The sequence below is a fragment of the Microcaecilia unicolor genome, chromosome 1 (assembly GCF_901765095.1).
Source record: "Microcaecilia unicolor chromosome 1, aMicUni1.1, whole genome shotgun sequence".
NCBI classification, from domain to species: domain Eukaryota; kingdom Metazoa; phylum Chordata; class Amphibia; order Gymnophiona; family Siphonopidae; genus Microcaecilia; species Microcaecilia unicolor.
The window spans coordinates 307,005,693-307,028,094 of record NC_044031.1 but is presented as its reverse complement, the minus strand read 5'-3'; the positions used below and the strand labels follow the sequence as shown (position 1 = coordinate 307,028,094).

Genomic DNA, 22,402 nt, shown 5'->3' with positions numbered 1-22,402 from the left:
AATCACGATCCACCCCAAACCACACTGCATGCTATTCTGGAAGAAACTGAAAACACTACTGTTTGACAAAATTTAACTTTTACATATCCCTTCCTCATTTCCCCTCCATACCTTCCCTCTCCACCAATGTAGACCCCTACTCTCTAAACCACCTTGAACCTCTCACTGGGATCTCCGTGGTATATAAGCAATGACTTAGAGTAGTTGTTGCTGTACCCTTGGAGTTATTTTGGAAGACCAAACACTCCTGGGAAGATTCACCATTGTAAGTCTCCTCCATTTTGAGATAATGGTTCTCACTGTGCTCTAGTGACATACCAGAGCTTTAGAAATGGCTTTGTAACTCTTTCCATGCTAATATATTTCAATAACTTTTGCTCTTTTTTCTTCTAGAATTTCCCTTGATTGTGGCACAGCATTCTTTTAGAAACTTTGTGATGACTACTTCACTCTGATTGTGAGGTAGAATTTATAGGTGTAGATTCAAAAGAGTTGACTGCCATCAAGCTTAAGTGCAATCAGCTGAATCTAATCAATTAAATTTGGTCAACTGGTTAACTGATTAACAAAAGGCAGTTTTTTCACATTGGTGGTGTGTGTTGAGTAATTTTGGGGCCCTTGTACTAAAGCGCCGCTTAATGTAACAGAGGGGCATTTTCGAACGGGGCCGGCCATCTCTAAGGGCGCCCATCTCCGAGGATGGCGCCGCGAAGGGGCGGGGCCAACCGTATTTTCGAACGAGATGGCCGGCCATCTTTCGTTTTGATAATACGGTTGGGGCCAGCCAAATGTCAGAGATGGCTGGGTTTGAGATGGCTGGCATAGTTTTTTTGCCGATAATGGAAACTGAGGCCGGCCATCTCAAACCTGGCCAAATCCAAGGCATTTGGTCATGGGAGGAATGTTGAGCTCACATTAACATTTTTAAAATAGAAAATCAGGACAAGTTCAAGCCAGCCATGTGCCACACAGTCCATCAAGACCAGCATCTGACAGTGGCTAAATCAGGACCACCTGGAAGAAATACCCAAGAGATCCTAACAGAGATCCATTCATTGTTGTTCACAACTGGTTTCTTATACAATAAGAGGTTGTGCTACAAAGCTCCCTGGCAACAATGCATTTAAAAAATGAGCAGAATTCTTCATATTTTGAATATTTATAATTTTATTAAATTATAGAAGTCTGTGTGGTTTAACCGTTGGAAAGGTGAAGTAGTCACTCTTGTGCTCCAGCAATTAAAATAATCAAAAACTGCTAGTCCTCTGCCATATGTATATCAATGGGGAAGGGGGGGGGGGGGGGGGGGAGGAAGAGAGGGGAAGGACAGGCCTGCATGCCTTCACAGGCCAACAGAAGCATATTTTAAGTTTCCTAAAAACACCCATCACCTATGCACTCTGCAATAGTATTCAACTTGCATCAAAACCTTTACATAAGATATGGTTTGCATCCCTAAATCACAGATTTAACCAAAAAGGACGGTCAGCATGTGAAATCAAGCTCCAAAAAGAGCATTCACAAGCAATGACAAATTTAATCACTGCCTGTACAGACTGATTTAACACGTCGCTGCACATACCCATTTGCATAGTGTCACTGACGGGCAAAATACAGCTGCCAAAAAAGACTTGCACACCAGGTAATATTTTAAAACTAGTTTCCAAAGCACCAGGTTGCACATAAGAGAAAGCAGTGCTGCCTTCAGAAATCTCTGTGCAGAACCATATAGAGGACACAAGTCCTCTAAACTATAAGATGTGCATACGCAAGAAAAAACACCTTGCACAAAGTTTATTCTATTTTGCAGGTTCCTACCCAAAGCTTATGATTGCATCACCACCTGCCTACAGCCAAATAAATGCATTATTGGCAGGGTCTACCATCTGGCTGGCCTCATACATTAAGCTTTGTATGTGCTAACTGGGACTGCAAGGTATGGCTGTACCAAGCATACATAACACTGTTTTGCCTGTAAAATCAGTTAGTTCATACAAGAGGTACAGATGAAAATTTCTGGAAACTTGCATATTTTCTTTTTGACAGGATAGCTTATTCCTCATCGGGTCAGAGTAGTAATAAAAATTTTTTTGTTTTAAAAGTGTACAACTGTCCAGTAATAAAAAGCCTCAGTTTAGCTGAAGCAATAAATTGGAAATAAATATAAAAACAGTTCACTCCAACCCCTTTCCCTCCACCATTTCCGCAGTCAGACAAGAAAGGCACTCATTTCACACAGGAGAATTTTTAAAAATGCCCCGCGCTATGTATACACAGAATCTGATCTCATCCTGGGTCATCTGTGAGTAGATGGCTGCTGGAGCACAAATCCTGCAGTTCTCCTCTACCCAAAACATAGGAAATGGGTGGGAAACCCATTTAAAAAAAAACAAAAAACAACGAGGTAAATTCAGGGACCCCCCCCCCCCCTAAAAAAGTTAAAACGTTCTGAGAAGTCCATTTCAAAATGGTCTCTGGAGGATGGGGAGAAAAAAAAAAGCACACATTTTCCATATAAAATCCTGAAAAAGGTGCAAGTGGTGCATGATAGAGAGGTTGTACTCAGTTTTCTTCATTCTTGATGCGTTCCCTCAAAGCTCCAACAGTTGCAGGCCGACAGAACGTGACCCTAGATCCCTGGGTAAGGGGGAGGCGGTTCTATCCAGGAGTCATCAAGCACCTGGAAATAAGCAGATAGCAAGCTGTTAAGTCAGGACTGTGTGCAGAATCCACCCCATCTATTCCTGCTGAAGTGCTGGAACTGCAGGACATGCTTTGCTCTCACATAGCACCCAATTACATTTTAGAGTGTAGGTGAAAACAGACTGTGAATTCATTCAGCCAGGGAATAGAGAAAAGTAAGGTAAAATTAGTCGTTACCTGATAATTTTCTTTCCATTAGTCCCAACAGATCAATTCAGAGACAATAGGTTATGCCCCTCTACCAGAAGGTAGAGCTAGAGAGAATGCCAGAGCTCTGATATAAGGGATACTGTGCAGCAGCTTCACTCTCAGTATGATCAATACCAAAGCAGTAAGGAAACCAAGATACTATGCCTCCAACTCCTGCCTCTGTTGGAAAGGACAAACCAGCAGCCCTGTGGTTGAACAACCATAGCCTCACTCCTGTACCATTCATCCATGGAAGCAACATCCACAATGTGCTGAAAAATCAACATCTGCGATAAGCTCTAATCCAAATCTGAAAAGAATATACATCACACATACTATGTAATAATGAACAACAACAAAGGATGGGCCTCTGGACTGATCTGTTGGGACTAATGGAAAGAAAATTATAATCAGGCGAGCACTAATTTTACCTTCCATAGCGTCCCACAGATCAATCCAGAGATAAGTGGGATGTACCAAAGCAGTCCCCAAAGTTGGGTGGGACCACAGAGATAAAACCAGCCCTGAGAGACAGTGCCAATGCTAAACTCCAGATACGGAGGCTGGAAGAGGGCGAGACCCTGAGAGAACTCACCACCCCCAAGACAATGCAAGAAAACTCCCTCCAGGGCCAGGAGATCTAGGGCTAGAAGAAGCAGTGCCGACCAGAGGCACGAGGAGAAATCCAGACTCAACCACCAGAAGGAAGACTCCACAACCACACAAGACATGAGGCTCTATGACAAAAAAACGAGGAAGGCTGCCACCCGGAGTCATAGTCAAGCCGACCTCCAAACCATGAAAGAAGTCCAGCCTCCAGTGGCAGAACAGACCACGCCAGCCCACCAAGGTGAAAGCCTCTACCGCCAGCGGCAGAGCCAGACTCAACCAAGCTAAGTGCTATCAATAAAACCATAGTTGACCGGCAGAGGCAACGTAAGCCACAGCGTCCAGAGTAGTGGATCAGGTTAGCCACATTTGGCATAAGACTCGACAGCCGGAGAGAAGACCCTGCTCGCTCGAAAACAGAGGGAACTCACCATCCCACCCCTTCCAAGAGGTGACCAAGGTCCAATATCCAAAGCCAGAGCAACAGCCAGTGATGGCTGCCAGCGTAGCCTCCAGCAAAAAGGCTAGGCTCGCCCGCCAGAGACTGAGTATGGCTTGATAGAGGAGCCAGGCGCAACAGCCAAAAAATGGGTCCAGATGCGACAGGAAGAGAGGGAGCCCGGCTCAACTGCCAGAGAAGGAGCCCTGCTCGAGGGGTTATAGATGGAGCCTGGGCTTGACGGTCAGAGACGGAATAAGACTCGACCACCCGAAATGGGGAAGGTTCGAGGGTCAGAGTCGGAGCAAAACCCGACTCCCAGAAAATGGAGCAAGGTGGAAGCTGCTGACAGGGACCAGGCACCACTTGGAACTATAAAGCAAGGACCAAACTCCGGAAACAGAGCAAGGCATGGCATCCAGAGATGAAAAACAGATGACCTCCTAGATGGAGTCAGACTCGATCGCCAATACTGTGCAAGACCTTGGGTCTAAGGCGGAGCGAATCTTGGTAGCCAAAGATGGATGGAGTAAAGCAGACAGCCTGAAACAGCCAAGCCTGACCAACATAAACAGAGAAATCTCGATAGCTCGAGACAGAGCAAAGGCCCGTCACTGCGTAGTCTACAAGGATGCCACCACTGAGTGGACGAAAAAAAAAAATGTCAATACAGCCAGCCAGAATACTGCCCGTGTCACATGTAGTGCTGCCATGTGGCAACAAAAAACACCATCACTGTGCAGATCACCAGGTGCCAAAATACAGATCCCAGTATTCTTCCAGGAGGCAGACTAAAAGAGTATCACTTGCAGCAAACCAGGAAGCTGCCAAGAAACAGCGCGTTAAAAGGCTGAAGCATGCTGCTGCAACAAGAATATTATATGTTAATAAAAATGCTACTCCACCCTGGTATAAACTGAACCACTAGACTAGAATCTGCAAGAAGCTGGGGCTCACAGTTGAGAAGGTGCTGCTACCACCCACGGTACTAAAGAACTGCCCTGCAGCAGGGAAGAGAGATCTGTCAAGGTACCAAGCAGAATATAGGGCAGCTAAGCCAGACTCCCAAGAAAGTCACTAAATATAGCCGAGATTGCCCATACTCAATATCCGACATAAAGAAAGTAGGATACTGACACCACACAGCCCAAATAGACTGAAGTAATATAAGGCAGCTAAAGACAAAAGCGTGACACTGAGAAAAACAACTGACCCTACACAGTGATATAGCACATGGAAAAACAACAAAAGGACAAATCGCTGTGCAGCCTAGGAGCTAGACACCAACACCAAGCTCATGGAAATATGTGGAACCCACGAGGCAATAGCAACTGCACTAAGGACTGAAGCAAAATTCCTTCGACAAGTGCCAGGAGACAACAGAAAGGTATGAGTGCTCTGGGTAACCAATGTTACCGGAGCCTCAGTGATAAAAAAAAAAAAAGGTCAGCGCTAGAAGTCCCCACTGAAGGGATGATAACTGCCCTAGATCCAAAGAGACTGAAAGAAGCAACATAAAAAGTGTGAGAGATGCGGGACCCATGCAGCTACCAGTGACTTAACTATACTGCTCCAGCATGTCCCCCCCACCCTTTTCTTTATCTTTTGAAAAAAAAAAAAAATTGGCACAAGACAAACAGAAAAACCAGGCAGACAAACTACCAGAGCACTGGGCTATAAGCCCACCATAGCGGTAAAGATTGAACCCAGCACAATGGGAGTGACATAGTGGCTGGCTGGCTTCAGGAAGAATCCCCACCAAAGGCTGAGCAGCCAAATTAACAGGACCAGATGCCTAAGAAGCCCGCTGGCTGCGGCATAACATCAAACCGTCACTACCGAAGGAGGGCACTGCAGAAAGTGTGGGAATCGAAGCCAGGAAAGAAACCCGGCAACCGCACCCCTGGGACCACCGCAGCGAGGAGGAGGAAATGAGCGACAAAAGCCCACAGAACAGGGCGAGAAGCCACCGAACTTTCTTTTTTTTTTTTAAATACACATCGCCGAAGCATGTGATTCAAAATGGCGGCCGCCGGAACCGTGGAGCCCACCAAACCACTCCGAGCTCCCGCTCCCCACTGACTGACACAGTGAAATCTCTCAGACCAGCAATAGCAAGCGGCTGACAAATGCGAAGCCGGACCACTGACGCTGCCTGGACTCCGTCCTCAGCACAGTGAACTTACAGTGCAGCAAGTCCCATCAATGCTTCACTACAGCACAGCACAGCTCACAAGGGCTGTATGGAAAGAGCGCCCACCCAGAGGTAAACCCCCCCTGCACTCAGCAATGCACCGAACAGGACTGGGCCTCTTTTTTTTTTTTTTTTTTGGTTAAGGCAGGAGTACTAGCGATCTATTGATCAGAACCGGACAGTTGGCATGCTGAAAGGTGAGAGAAGCAAGAGTCCTAGCAATCCAGTAAACAGAACCAGAGCGTTAGGATGCTGTCAGGTAGGAGAGGCAGGAGATCTAGTGATCCAGTGGGTTGATGAAGGGAACGGAAGGGGAGGGACCTGGCACCACTAGATGTATCCCAAAAAAGAACAAGTGCGGCCAAGATCCCCAGCTCAACTAAACCTGAGGGAATAGGCTAGGAGCAACTCTCAATCCAGAGAGCTGACAGGATATGTCCATCCACCTGCTGAGATTGAGAGAGAATACTGAAGCTGCTGCACAGTATCCCTTATATCAGAGATCTGGCATTCTCTCCATCTCCACCTGCTGGTAGAGGGACATAATCCACTTGTCTCTGGATTGACCTGTGGGACGCTATGGAAAGCAACATTATGAAAGTGTTTACTTAAACTTCAGTATGTATCTATGGTTTACCACTACAACTCTTCCTTTCCAACATGTTCATGTCATGTTAATATACTGGTCAAAATTCAGGCATCTGCCTATGAGGAAACTAAATAAGCAATTTGGGGTACTGTCTGAACAAGCCACATAGAAAAGATGATCACAGGGAAGGGGCATTGAAAGTGCACCAGAAAAGCAGATAAAGGTTACCAGGTTTAACATAAGTAAAATAAAGTACCAAGGCAGAACGGTGATGCATACACATTCTTCAAGCTTACTGACTTTACCAGCACTCTATTAGAGATTTTCTATCAGGTCTAGTTTAAAGTGTTTTTAATACAGCTGATTAGAATTTCAGTCTGTCAAAATGCACTGCCACTGATATTTTGGGTATTTTTTTTTTATTTTAAACACACAGAATTGGCCTCTTCCTTTTCCTCCTTCAGGAAGAGGAATATATATAATGGCTCCAAATGCTAGAAGTAGTGTCTCTGGTTTACTATAGGGATGACACCAAAGGGCAGCCACTTGCACATAGGGGGATTTCAAAGTGACATAACGAGTGGTCCTGTAGGACAGTGCCACCAGTGCATCTGCATGCCCTGCCAATACAAACTAATGCAAAATGACAAAGTAATCCTGGGAGAACCCTGCACATCTGTGCAATGAAAAATTGTGTAAATTCCTGCACAGGGACAAGGAGGCAGTGGGACCTCGATTGTTTCCTCTCTCACTTGCTCTACCACACTATTAGGCATATTTTCAAAGCACTTAGCCTTCCAAAGTTCCATAGAAACCTATGGAACTTTGGAAGGCTAAGTGCTTTGAAAATATGCCTCTATGTCACCTATCAACTGGCAAGAGGGTGGTGGCTGACTATGTTGAGCTACACTTTCTTCTGCTGCCTGTATAGTTCAAATTCAGCAGTAAGGCTATGGGAAGAGGACAACAATGCAGTCAAACAGGCAGCCACTCTCACCCTCTGATTAGAGGTTAGTGTGGTGCAGAGGAACAGAGAGTACAGGGGACTTGGGGGGGGGGATAGGGAGAGAGAACATATGAGCAAAGATGAAAAAAGGTGAGTGGGAGCATGAAAGACACGGGACAGACAGCTCAGAACTGGGGGGGGGGGGGGGGGGGGAAATGGAGATCAAATTAAAATTTAATTGGAAAGCGAGAACTAGGAAGGGTCAAACTTTGGTGGAAGGTGTTAGTCCTAGGGCAGGGAGGAACCTCCTGATCTTATGATGAGTATGGGAATTGGGGGGGGGGGGGGGGTGGATTGAGCACAAGAAAATTATAATACGGCAGTGGTTCCCAAGCTTGTCATGGGGGAGTTCCCCAGCCAATTTTCATGTTTTCCACAATGAATATTCATAACAGATTTTCACACACTGCCTCCACTACATGCAAATCTGTCATGAATATTCATTGTGGATATCCAAAAAACTGACTGGCTGGGGAGCCCCCAGGACATGTTAGGGAGCCACTGAAATAAGGAATGCAGAATTTTGTAGAATTATAGTATTGTTCACAGAATTCTCCCAGGAGTATAAAGGATTAAATTACCATTGACAGCAAACAGGGGCATAGCTACCATTGAGCAAGCCCAGCAAAATGGCCAGAGCTCCCCAATGGTAGAGGCCCCTGCAGCTGAATCCTCCCTAGTCTTCTCCCTGTGCCCGGGTCCACCATCTCCCCAGCTCCTCACGCGTCTGCTAGTCCTCCAAAGGCTGCGGTGGGTCACGGCAGAGTGCTGAAAACTGCCTTTCTGATGCAACTTCCTGTAGATGGGATGCAGCAGAGGAAAGGCTTTGCTGACCAGAGGTGAGATGTGGCAGAAGGGAAAATTAGGTTCTTACCTTGATAATTTTCTTTCCTTTAGTCACAGCAGATGAATCCATTAACTGATGGGTTGTATCCGCCTACCAGCAGGTGGAGATAGAGAACACTGAAAGCACATGGTGTTCCAGGACGCCCAACTCCCTCTGCCTTCAGTATATGAAATTTCCAAAGTAGAGTGAATAAAAAAAGGCAATATAACAAACTCACAGAGAACAAACGCCCCAGAACCGGGGCAATAACCAAACAAAGGAGGGACGTTATCAACCTCCTGCAATAAAAACAGCATGTAGAAGCTCTTATGGCTTGTCTTCAAGTACTCCTGATGACGCAAAATGTCTGTATGCAACATCTGTACAAAAACTAAAGTCAGTCAGTAAGGGATCATGGATTAATCTGCTGTGACTAAAGGAAAGAAAATTATCAAGGTAAGAACCCAATTTTCCCTTCCTTGTCATCAACAGCAGATGAATCCATTAACTGATGGGATGTACCAAAGCACTCCCTAAGTAGGGTGGGAACAGGCAACTCCGCGAGCAAGCACTTGCGCTCGATAATGCGCATCCTGCCACATCCAGCCTGTAATGCCGCACAAAAGAGAGCTGAGAAGCTCAGGTAGCCGCACGACGGATCTTCTGAAGAGAAAAAAACCACCCATTTCAGCCCAAGAAGAGGACATTGCCCTTGTAGAGTGCACTTTAAACACTTCAGGTGGCGACCGCCCTGAAAGCAGGTAAGAAGAAAAAATGAGTACCTTAAGCCATCGGGCTATAGTGGCCTTAGACGTCGGGGACCTGCCAACAGAACAAATAAATGATCAGAATTCCTAAACTCATTTGACATCTGCAGATACTGCCAAAGAGCCCTGCAGACATCCAAAAGGCGCAATTGCCCAAAGGAGTCCGGAAACTCCTCCTTACAGAAGGAAGGAAGAAAGATGGGCTAGTTGAGGTGAAAAGCTGAAACCACCTTAGGCAGAAAAGAAGGCACCGTACGAACAGTTACCCCAGATTCCGAGAACTTAGAAAAGGATCCCGACAGGAAAGAGCCTGAAGCTCAGACGCTCTTCTAGCCGACGTCATTGCCACGAAAAAAACTGTCTTGAGAGTCACATCCTTCTCAGACGACTGTTTAAGAGGCTCAAACGGAGATCACTGGAGCGCCTTCAACATGAGCCCCAGGTTCCAAGCCGGACAAGGCAACCGCAAAGGAGGACGGAGACGAAGCGCCCCTCTGAGAAAACGGAGAATATCCGGATGAGCAGCAAGGGACAATCCGGAGACTTCCCCCCGGAAGCAGGCCAACGCTGCCACTTGAACTTGAAGGGAATTGTAGGCCAGGCCCTTTTGTAGCCCGTCCTGCAAAACGTCCAGCAAGAGCGAGACTGTCGCCAGAGTCGGCGAGATAGACTTTGGCATACACCACGCCTGAAAAGTGTGCCAGATCCGCCCATAAGTCGCAGAGGTAGACCGCGTGCGAGCCTGCAAGAGCATGGCAATAACTTTATTAGAATAGTCCTTGTCCCTCAATTTCGCCCTCTCAAGAGCCAGGTCATAAGACCAAAGCGGCAAGGATCTTCCATAGTCACCGGACCCTGAACTAACAGGTTCGGAACCCGAGGCAAAGGAAGAGGCACGTCCACCAGCATCTGCCGGAGATACGCGTACCACAGACGCCTTGGCCAATCCGGGGCGATGAGAATCACCAATCCTCGGTGCAGATGAATCCGAAGTAGAACTCGCCCTATCAAGGGCCAAGGAGGGAACACATACAGGAGGCCCTCGGGCCAAGGTTGAGCCAGAGCATCCAACCCTGCTGAGCGAGGCTCTCTCCTTCGGCTGAAAAAGCGAAGGACTTTGGCGTTTACGCTTGACGCCATGAGATCCAAGCCTGGAGTCCCCCATTTGGCACAAATCTGAAGAAAAACTTTGTCTGCCAGTTCCCATTCCGCCGGGTCGATTTGATGTCTGCTGGGGAAATCGGCTTGCACGTTGCTCTGACTGGCTATGTGAGCCGCGGACAGCAGCTCTAGGTGGCACTCGGCCCAGTCACAGATCTGAGACGCCTCCACAGCCAGGGCCCTGCACTGAGTGCCGCCCTGGCGATTGATGTAGGCCACTGCTGTCGTGTTGTCCGACAGAACTCGGACAGGAAGACCCTTCAGCGTCCTGTGGAAGGCCAGAAGAGTCTGAAATATCGCTCTCAGGCCCATATGCACTAAACTTTAATGACCCTTTTAACGAACAAGTTTTAAACCGTGAAATGCATTAAAGGCCTTTTCCCGACGACGGTAGCAGCAAACGAAAACGGAATGCAGATAAGCAAATTGTGTAGAAACCCTATTGAAATGAGATGCATCAAAGTTTACCGCTTGCCCTAATGCTGGAAAACCACCGGAAAGCTAACGAGAGGTTGTACCTCTTGTTAGGGCTGCCCGGCTTCCAAACTGTAATGTAAAAAAAAAAATAAATCGGGAGGGAGGGGGCAAAAACACTCGTCAGGAGCGTCCTTTATGAGCGTCCTCCCCCCCCCCCCCTGAGGTCGCCGCTGCTCCCCACTCCCCCTGCATTAAAATCACAAAACTTTAGGCAAAATCACAAAACCTTGGGCAGCCCTGGCCCCCCTCCCCCCCTTTCTCTTCCTTTAAAACGACGGCTCCCACCATCCTCTGCCCCATGCCCCCCCCGCCCGAGGTCGCCGCTGCTCCCCGCTCCCCCCGCAGCATAAAAATCCAAATTTTAGCAGCCCCGGCCCCCCTCCCTTCCTTTCTCTATTTCTCCCCAGCTCCGCCTCCCGTCATCCTCCGCCCCCGTGCCCCGCCCCCCTCCTGAGGTCATCGCCGCCGCTCCCCCCCTCCACTGGGCCCCCCTCCGCCTTATGAGGCCCGCGCAGCGCCTCTCACCTCTGTGTGAAGGCGCTGCACGGGCAAGAAGAACATCTGATCGCGGCCAAGTCTTCAGGACGTCTCTCCTTTCCTGACCTGGGGGTAGAAATAAAGTCTCCAGCAGATGCTGGGCTATCAAGAACCAGATGCAACCCAGACCGACAGGAATTGTCAGGAGCCTCAGGCAGTGCTCTTTTTTAACATAAAAGCCTTATGCATCAGCAGCACAAATTCAGGGGAGAAAAACTCACCCTGTACATCCATCCCCACACATTGGGGGAAGCTGAGGCAAAAGCTCCTCTAGAAGCCTCGAAATGAGGCGTCCCCTTGCACTCAGACCCCTCCGCAACCTTGAGGGTCGAGTCACGCAGCGCCTCCAAGATGGCGGCCGCTGCCAACTCTGGCGGGCAGGAAGAAATCACCGCCCGCCATGCTCGTGCCAGCATTAGCATCTAGGCAGCATGTGCTGCAAAGCCCCGCTGCTGATCTGCGTTTCCCACAGTGGGAGCAGCGCTTAACCCCTTCAGCAGCCATCAAATGCAGAAAACAAAATGGCACCTTTGCGCCAAAACTTACCCCGCACAGAGCGCTGTCAGCGGGAACCTCCCCAGAGGAGCTGGGCACCACTCTCACCTCAGGAGACAGAGTCAAACAAGCTGCGGTCAAGCTGCACCGAACCAGAAGCTCAGGAGAAAGCCTCTCTTTTTTTTTTTTTTACTGTGAGGAAAATTAGAGGCAGGCAGCCACAGAGGAACTCCAGGCGGAGGGGGAATGGGGTAAGGCAGTGACAGGGAAAACCAAGTATGCCTTTAAAGTGGGTACCACCAGCCACAACACCCCCTGCTCTACTGGCAAAGCACAGGAGCCACCCCAGGCAGAAATACAGGAGCTGAGAAGCGACGTCCACACCTGCTGGGAGATACAGATATATTGAAGGCAGAGGGAGTTGGGCGTCCTAGAACACCATGTGCTTTCGGTGCTCTCTATCTCCACCTGCTGGTACGCGGATACAACCCATCAGTTAATGGATTCATCTGCTGTTGATGACAAGGAAGAAAGGCTTTGCAAGTCACAGAGGCAGCTTTGAGCACTCTACACTACAACCCGTCACAGCATTTGGAGGACTGGCAGGAAGGTGAGGAGCTGGAGAAATGCTGGACCTGGGCGCAGGAGAAGAGGGATGAGAAAATAAGAGAGGGGCAGATACTGGATTCTGGAGCTAGAGAGACCCTGGACCAAGGATGGAGGGAGAGAAAGAAAAGATGCCAGATCATGGAGGAAGGTGGGGGGGGTGGGTCAGGAGGTGCAAGAGGAAATAAATAGAAGTGGACATGGAAGACATGCTGTGCATGGAGGGAGCAGAGACAGGGACTCAGAAGGGCAATAGTGACAGGGGGGATGCTGGACAGAATAAGATGGGGGGTGGGGGAGGAGACACAGAATTGATACTGAACATGGGGGGGTGCAGAATAGGTCGACAGTCACTGAAGAAAACAAACCTCCGCAATGGTAAAACCAAGAGAAAGGCAGAGCGAAGGTGACAAGGTGGATGATGTCGATAAAACTACTACTGGACTCGAAAAAAGTTCACAGCAAGAGTTAATTGATGAAGACTGGACTCGACACGAATCATATTTCGGCCACTCTGGCCTGCCTCAGGAGTCCCTAAAACGATATGCAACAATTAAAACAACATATATTTAAAAATATATATACGAAACAAGTAAATGACAACTTAAAAATATTTTTTGAAAATTTACTATATAACATTTACAGAAACGGAGACAAACTGATATATATAGGTCCAATATATAAACACACTTAGTGAAATGAGAGTTAAAAGATTACATGAAAAAGGCACTCAATATATATAACAACAAATGATAAAAATGTATTACGTAAAAAGGGAACTCAATCTAAGTGTACCATTAAGTGATAAAAATATATTTGTTACATAAATAATAAAGAATATTAAAAACATAGTTAAAAGGGCAAACGGGGACCTCATGGCCCAAGGAGAAAATTAAAATAAACAAGGAGAACATATAGTTGCATGTACTAATAATGACATAGTCAAAAGGGCATACGAGGAGAAAAAAATAAAAGAATGTGTGGCAGAATTAAAAACTGATCAAGAAGAACATATCGTTATATGTGCACATTTTGACAGTCAAAAGGGCATATAAGGACCGCATAACCGAGTAAAGAAAGTACAAGAAAATGTGGCAAAATTAAAAACATTTATGAAATTGAGCATTAAAAATGTACAAGTGAAAATAAACAAGGTGAACATATAGTGACGTGCTGATGTGTGCACATATTGACACAAAAGGGCATCATAGATGAGTAAAAAAAAAATATGTTGCAGAATTGAAAAAAACATCTTACAAACTCACCATTGAGAAACAATGATCGATAGTAATCAAGGAGGACATATAGTTACATGTGCTGATATATGCACATATTGATGTTATAGGAACACATACTTTTTATATTAAAGGACATGCAACATTTCAATAGTCAAAAAGGCTGCACTCCAAGTACTATATACAACATTTCAATGGTCAACAAAAGGCTGATTGTGGGGCTCATTACAGAGAAAATACCTGTGTATTGATGTTCAGTTGGTTCCCGAAGACAGAATCTGAAAAAAAAAGGGAATTTGGAAAAAATGCAGAAAAATATGACAAAAACCTGCAGGGAACACAAATCAACCTCTGTTTTCTTGATACAATGTCAATTGGTTGTGCTGTAGATAGGAATGTGAGGGTTGGAAACATACATTCTCTCTTCAGGAACCAACTGAACATCAATACACAGGTATTTTCTCTGTAATGAGCCCCACAATCAGCCTTTTGTTGACCATTGAAATGTTGTATATAGTACTTGGAGTGCAGCCTTTTTGACTATTGAAATGTTGCATGTCCTTGAATATAAAAAGTATGTGTTCCTATAACATCAATATGTGCATATATCAGCACATGTAACTATATGTCCTCCTTGATTACTATCGATCATTGTTTCTCAATGGTGAGTTTGTAAGATGTTTTTTTCAATTCTGCAACATATTTTTTTTTTACTCATCTATGATGCCCTTTTGTGTCAATATGTGCACACATCAGCACGTCACTATATGTTCACCTTGTTTATTTTCACTTGTACATTTTTAATGCTCAATTTCATAAATGTTTTCAATTTTGCCACATTTTCTTGTACTTTTTTTTTTTTACTCGGTTATGAGGTCCTTATATGCCCTTTTTCATTAATACATTTTTATCAATGTAGTTATATATATTGAGTGCCTTTTTCATGTAATCTTTTAACTCTCATTTCACTAAGTGTGTTTATATATTGGACCTATATATATCAGTTTGTCTCTGTTTCTGTAAATGTTATATAGTAAATTTTCAAAAAATATTTTTAAGTTGTCATTTACTCGTTTCATATATATATTTTTAAATATTCATTTAAAGTTATGTTGTTATTTAATTGTTGCGCATTGTTTTAGGGACTCCTGAGGCAGGCCAGAGCAGCCAAAAACACAATTCGTGTCGAGTCCAGTCTTTATCAATAAACTCTTGCTGTGAACTTTTTTCGAGTCCAGTAGTAGTTTTATCAACATCATCCACCTTGTCACCTTCGCTGTGCCTTTCTCTGGGTGCAGAATAGGGACAGGTACAAAGGGAGGACACTGGACAGGATAGGAATGCAGAGGAAAAGATGGATAATGGACAGTGGCGTACCAAGGAGGGGCGGTCCGCCCCGGGTGCCGTGCGCCTGTTGGCCGAGTCCACTCGTTCTCTCCCTGCTGCTCCCTCTGCACGGAACAGGTTACTTCCTGTTCCGGGGCAGAGGGAGCTGCAGGGAGGGAACAAGCGGACTCAGCCAACAGGCGCGCGGACCCTCCCCCCCTAGCAAGAAAAAATGCACCCCGGGGGGGGGGGGGGTAGCGCTGCACCCGGGGGGGGGGGGGGCATCGGCGATCCACCCCGGGTGTCAGGCAGCCTAGGAACGCCACTGATAATGGACAGAGAAAAAAATGTCAGAAGGACAGGGGACCCTGGAGAGAGTTAAGAAAAAAAACAGAGGAAAAACAGGAGGCAACAAAGGTACGGGAAAAAAGTATATATTGTTTCAAAATGTATTAATTGTAATGTCAGCTTTGGAAATGTTTTATCTTCAATATCCTGCATTTCAATTTCCATTACTATAACAGGTTATCTACATAGGTCTGGAATGTGTTTGCTTTATGCAGGGTTTCTTTACTGGAGCTCTGAAAGGGTGCTTCCCCTTCTATAGGAGTCCCACGTGATGCAAACAGAAGAAACCAGTCTTCGCAAAAAATCAACAATGAGCAAAAATGGTTTGTTTTCATAGATGTGAGACGCTTATCAGAGCACCTCCAATCTATACTGATTCCAGTAAATTTTAGCGCCACAAGATTTCAGAAGAGACAACCGGAGAGTTGTTCACACAGACACTTTAAACAGTCCATTTATAAGACTTTCTACATACCAGTACAAAAATCATCCAATGCATAGAGAACGAGACTCTATATGGTGAGAAGACTCCTGACACAGGCCTGTACGGCCGAAACACAGCTGTGTCGAGTCCTTTTCTAACCATTTTTCTATCACTTTTTATGGTTAATAAATATTTTTAAGTTTTTAAATTAGAAGTGTCGTCTTTATTATATATTTTTAGTTTTTCTTCTTTAATTTTTTTGGTCATTTTCACTGTTTTGCTCATTGTTATAGGAGTCCCATCTCAGTTTTTCTGCCTGAGGTCCATTCAGTCCTAGCTATGCCACTGACAGCAAGGAAAGCAGTCACCCTGAAATGGAACCAACCACAACTGAGAGGATCACAATCAAACATAACCACAATATCAGAATTACACAGCTGGATGTTTCGTTTTAAGCTGATAATCAGGTTAAGACAGACTTCCATTTTAAATCCCAGTATTGTTACTAGCTGCTTCAGTCTCACCATCATGCAATGCTGTTCTGCACTGTAGCCTCCTCTTGGAGAGCAGCCATGGCAAGTCGCAAGTGCTCCTTCAGCTGTTCGATCTCCCGCTCCGAGCGCGTTTTGATGTTGTTCAGTTCCACATAGATATCTTTATACTTATTTGATGCATATTGTTTATCCTGCCACATAAGAGCATAGAAACTACATAACTTGCACACAGAAAACACTACAGAGATGGATAAATTCAAATCACTGCTACTTTATCCTAAGATGGACTGATGGGCAACACACCTGAAAACCCCTCACAAAATGGATTTCACAACCAGCCCCAGGATACAGAAAATCACTTCCCCTGTACTTTACCACCTTAAAGGTGTAGTCAGTTTCAGCTACTCGCTTCCATTTTAAACATACTACAGACTTAACCAGAAAATCAAACCCCCTAGGCTTTGCTGCCAACCTCATTTCCTTTATTCCCCTATCATACTACCCACTGTGCATGTACAGAATTTTGACATGACAGCTGTGATACTTAAAATACTGCCACCTGTATATCCTAAAATGAATATCCACTATCAAACTTTCTAAATTCATTTAATAGCTGTAATCAGAATCCCTGGCTAATCCACAGGCCCCTCAGGATGTTCTCTCAAAAACCTGACTTCAGATGGTGTATTTTTTTTTTTGGACTTGGCTGTTTCCTTCTGCCCCTTATCAATCGGAACCAGGGCTGAGATATAGCACCATGAACCTACACTTGCAACTTCCTAGGGAAAATTTCCCAGTCCAGTCCTCAGTCTGGATCAGCAAGATCTACAGCCCTGATGCCCAGATGATAGAAAGCCCCGCGCTGTTCCAAAAAGCGCTCTAAAAATAGCACTGGAACAGCACAGGGCTTTACCGCCCCCTATGATCAGAGATAATAGTGTGCATAAATTTGCTTTCTATCTCTGATCATAGGGCAAAGTGCAGGAGGATTGTGCTTTATTTTTTAAAAAGCCCCTCCACTCCCCACAGCAGTCACTTTTTTTTTTTTTTAAACACACAGCTCCCTCCCTGCACCCACATCCGTATTCTTTTTTCAACCGCCAATGCAAGGCGTAACTGAGATGGACTATTTGAAGAACCCACCAATCTGAAGTTACAAGGGGCCACCTTTCTTGGAAGAAACTCAGCTCACCTTCTACCAGTAGAAGTCTTTCTGGACAGTTATATTTCCTGTGGCTATGCTCTGTTTATAGTGCAGCTCCTTTGGGATACAACTTTTTCATCTGCATTATCAATAGTGCGTGCAGCGCTTCTGACGGACTTTTTTTAAAATAGTCTTTCTAAAGACTACCACGTCATTTTTGAAGAATCAACCTCATTACTATTTAGCAATTCTCCGTGCAAGAGACTGCTGTAAAATCTTCAGAGGATTTCCATCATCACTGCTCTGCAGCACTCTGCACAGCAGACTCCTGATGCAGGCCTGACGGCCGAAACACGACGTTGTGTCAAGTCTTCAAACCTTCAATAAAGTTTTTTTATTTAAGAACATCTTCCAGTTTCTGGTATCCTTGGTCGTACTCCCACTTTTTACACATTATGCTCTGCTGGAGCCAGTCAAAAACTTGTCCTGTTTTGACTGGGGAACCAGCTGGGCCTTGGGCTCACACTGTTAATGAGCCTGCTGTGAAAGGAGCCAGCTGTGAGCCTGCTGAAAAGGAGAATATCTGCACCAATGTTGAGTAACAGAGACCCCTCTTCAACTTCACAAAAACCTCCTGGATGAGGAGGGTTCAGAAGGCACCAGGCGTGAGGGAGTATCAATGGTGTCAGTGTGCTTCTTGATGAGGTCACCGACCTCCTCCACTTTCTCTCCAAAGAGGTTATTCCCCAGCACATGGCATCCGCCATCTCTGCTGGACTGCAGGGTCCAAGTCAGACACGCAGTCGTAAGTCTGCACATCGCTATACTTTGGGCAAAGGTGCGTCCACATGTAAGCGCCCCTGGCCAAGAACTTACGACACACTTTCTGCTCCTTGACCAGCTGGCGAAGAGATTTGGCCTTTTCTTGGTTATTGTAATCATTCCCTAAATGGAATTCTCTTCCATTAATGATTAGAGCTGAACAGAACTATTTTAAGTTTCGTAAGATATTGAAAACATTCTTTTATTTGTTCCAGAGTTCAGGCTTCTCTGCTCAGGGGCGCCGAATCAAGTCCCTGAAACTCCTGGCTCTTTTGAGCATGGATTCCACCACCAGGGAATGATGAGGCATCTGAGGCCTGTCAAACCCTGGGGAACTTTGGATCAGATACATGGTATCGATCTTTTTGGGCAGGAGGACAGATGGGGGGGGGGGGGGGGGGGGGGGGGGGGACAGGACGGACTCCCAGTTCTTCACCTGAACATCCTTCAAGATCTGGTGAAGCGAGTCTCACAGACTCTCTAGGCGAATCTCAGTCATGGGCTCGTCCTCTGTCTCCAAATTAGAACGGCATCTGCCATTTCCCCTATAAAAGTTGGGAAAAAAAGGCACTCAGATGGGAGACTCCCTCCTTTCCTCAGGAGGGAGTGGTCAGAAAGGATTCCACACGACTCCTCCTTCAAGAAGCACATAGAATCCTTATCAGACACCCATGAGTGCTCCTCATTGGTAGTAGCAAAATAATCCTCATGGGAGGGCTGTACCGAGCCTGCCTCGAGATAAGAGGAAACACATCCTTACCTGGAGGGACAGCTAGGCGCAGATTCCATCCTCAACTCCAGTGAAGCTTCCTCCAACAATGTTGAAGGGGTGCCAGCACGGGCAGCTGTCGACACCAGTACCACATGCAGCACTGGGGCTGGAGGCCTGCCAATGCACTCTGCTGAAGAATGCCCCAGATGCACTCATTGAGAGCCGATGTTGGGGAAGGCCGAGGCATCGAGTGGAAAGCAGCATGCTGAACCTTTGGGGTCAGTGAGGATGCCTGGTCCTGGCTGCATGGAAACCCACACATCAGCACCTCCACAATGGAGGGAGAACAGTCCTCCCTGTGCCAATGCTTCTTGAGGACTGGATCCCTTGGTGCCCTGGTACCATGCATCGAGGGGGATCAATCCCAATGCTTCTTGGCCTTCACCTGATGTCGGTCATCCACAATGAAGGGAGAGTAGTCCTCCCAGTGCTGATGCTTCTCTGGGGACCTTAAAAAGGGGCAAATCATCAAGAAAACAAGTAAGGACAAGAGCACAATTGGATATCATGTCTAAGAGGACCTAATAAGCATGGAATTTATTTTTCCGTGCTCATTAGGCACTCATGAGATCATTGGGCTCTCGTCCTTACTTGTTTTCTTGGTAATCTGCTCCTTTTTAAGGACACCACTAAGTTGTTTGATTTGGCCACGGCTATTTTACCTTTCATGTCATCGAAGGATCTCACTGGCTTTAAGCACTGTGCCCAATGCAATAGGTCTATCTCTGGTAAAGACACTGATTCTTGGTGTCTCCAGTGCATGGGGATTGAGCCTACCCCTTTCAGCTGTGTTCTTGGCCTTCGTATGAAGAAAAAGACTCAGCTGTCTAGAGGTTCAAAGAGAAAATGTTTGGCCTTTTTAAAAGTGGGGAAAGACAAACTAAACCTATAATGGATAAATGGAAAAAAGCCCCAAAATAAAGAACACAATTAAAAATCCCACTGGGAAGGCATGAAAAGCTGTGAAAAATAAAGAACCACACCAGATGCAGAAAGGGAGCTGCGAAACAGTGTCAAAGCAGATGAGAGAAGACTGCTGGTACCATTCTCTTGTGGCGGGTAGGAAGGCATTCTTGCATGCACAGTGGGGACACTGGCATGCGTCTTAAAGCTGTAGTTTGCTATTTCAAGCTTTCTGTGCTGGAAGACGTCACCCACATGTGATAATGTAGCCTGCTTGTCCTCAGAGAAGGCAGGGTCTCTAATTGCATCCAGCATTCACTGATGCAGCATACAACAAAATGCCTCCTTCATGCTTGTGGAACTCTACAGCACCATTACCTGGCAGGGCCTACTATAGAGCCTGACTAAAACCAGGATGGAGAAATTAGGTCTTACCTGCTAATTTGCTTTGTTTTAGTTCCTCTAGACAGGAACAGATGGTTTATGCATTCCTACCAGCAGATGGAGACAGAGAACACTCTGATCTTCAAGATACTGTATATCTACAAAGTAGAAAACAGCCAACAAACAAGACCTGGACGCAAGAGGAGACAACCAATGTACAGGCAAACTATGTTGCACTGATGAACTCCCATCTTCCTGCTGTGCAGCTGCCAAGGCTGATGAACACCAGTGCAGCTGAAGGACAGCCTGAAAACAAGGACCAAAGCCCCAATAGGGCTGCCTTTGCCAGGTGGAACACACCATAGAGTATGCCTATGGCCATACCGACAAAGAGGCAGCACCCAAACAGAACCACCTCTATGCTATGAATTTGGAGGGGGGGTGTTGGTTGTAGGTAAAGTAAATTCTTCTTTTCATTCTGCTACTCCCTCTCACAAACACGCTGACAATCTGAGACAGAATCCGGAAACTGGGCGGCTTCTGTGCCAGTCTAGAGGGACTAAAGGAAAGCAAATTAGCAGGTAAGACCTAATTTCTTCTTCCCCAGTGTACCTGTAGACTGGAACAAATAGGAAGTACCAAAGTAGTAACTTCACAGGCAGGACCCCGAAACCCGGATACCAACGCCCGAGCCCCAAAGACAGCATCCTGCCGAGTGTGGACGTCCAGATGGTGATACCATGCAAAAGAATGCAGAGAAGATCAAACAGTTGCCTTACAAATACAAGATAGGTGCAATCAACGAATGCTCCGCCCAAGACAAAGCCTGAGCCCTGGTAGAATGAGTCTGTAAGAACTCCAGAACCAGTCTTCCATGGAGAACAAACGCAGATGGAATTGCCTCTTTGATTCACTGAGGAACGGTTGCCTTAGAGGTAGCCCCCCCCCCCCCCCCCCCCCCCCCCCCCCCCCCGCAGGTTCCACCAATCAATACAGAAAGCCTGTTTGTGTGTCAAAAAACCCAAACAATGCTTAAGCACCCTCCCAAGATCCAAAGTATAGAGACACCGCTGCTCCAGCGTATCTGAGTTGTACCCGAGCACAGGAAGAACCACTGAGATAGAATGGCAAAACCACCTTGGAAAGAAAAGATGGCACCACCTGGAGCTCCACCTTGTCCAAGACCAGCATCAAAAAAGGCACTACAAGAAAGGGCCTGAAGCTTCAAAATCCGCCGAGCCAAAGTTAATGCCATCAGAAATAGTCTTCAGAGTAAGATCCTAAAGCGAGGAACTTGATAGGGGCTCAAACAGAGCAGAAACCCACACAGACAGCACAAGGTTAAGATCCACTGATGAGGAGACGAAGCAAACAAAACCAACCTAAAAGAAACACTGTACATCCAAATGAACCGCAAGCAACTTTCCATCCAAATGAGTGGAGATAACAGAGGAAGAGTAACCATGAAACCTCAAATGCGCCCGTTCAAGAGCCATGCTGTAAGCAAGAGCGAACCAGGTTCTCCACCTGTACCTGAGCCAGAAGGCCCCGAGACACTGGAAGACAGAGGGGCTCATTTTCAAAGTATTTAGACTTACAAAGTTCCATAGGTTACTATTGAACTTTGTAATTCTAAGTCCTTTGAAAATACGCCTCAGAGGCTCCACCACCAGCAGCTGAACAAGATCCATATACCAGGGCCTCTGTGGCCAATCAGGCACCACCAGCACCACTGGGTCGTCATCCTGCGCTATCTGTTGAATGACCCAACCCATCAGGGACCACAGTAGAAACACATTTAGAAGCCTGGACTCAGGCCAAGACTGGGCCAGCTCACCCAGCCCTGCCACTAGACCGTCTAGCCTTAGGCTGAAGAAACAGGCTTACCTTGGTGTTGCAAACGGTTGCCATGAGATCCATCACAAGAATCCCCCACACCTGCACACAATGGG

General features: G+C 46.2%; 1 protein-coding gene across 3 annotated transcripts in view; it reads right to left on the bottom strand.

Moving 5' to 3' along the window:
• Positions 1-1,189: 1,189 nt before the first annotated feature.
• TRIOBP (TRIO and F-actin binding protein) overlaps positions 1,190-22,402 on the bottom strand; it is a 199,991-nt gene continuing 178,778 nt past the window's right edge. For all 3 annotated transcript variants that reach the window (XM_030207982.1, XM_030207974.1, XM_030207993.1), the window contains exons 13-14: positions 16,456-16,616; positions 1,190-2,680 (exon numbers count right to left, since the gene is read on the bottom strand). In XM_030207982.1, the coding sequence (XP_030063842.1) occupies positions 16,458-16,616 (159 nt within the window). In that variant the 3' untranslated portion in view covers positions 1,190-2,680; positions 16,456-16,457. The remainder of the gene's footprint in view (positions 2,681-16,455; positions 16,617-22,402) is intronic.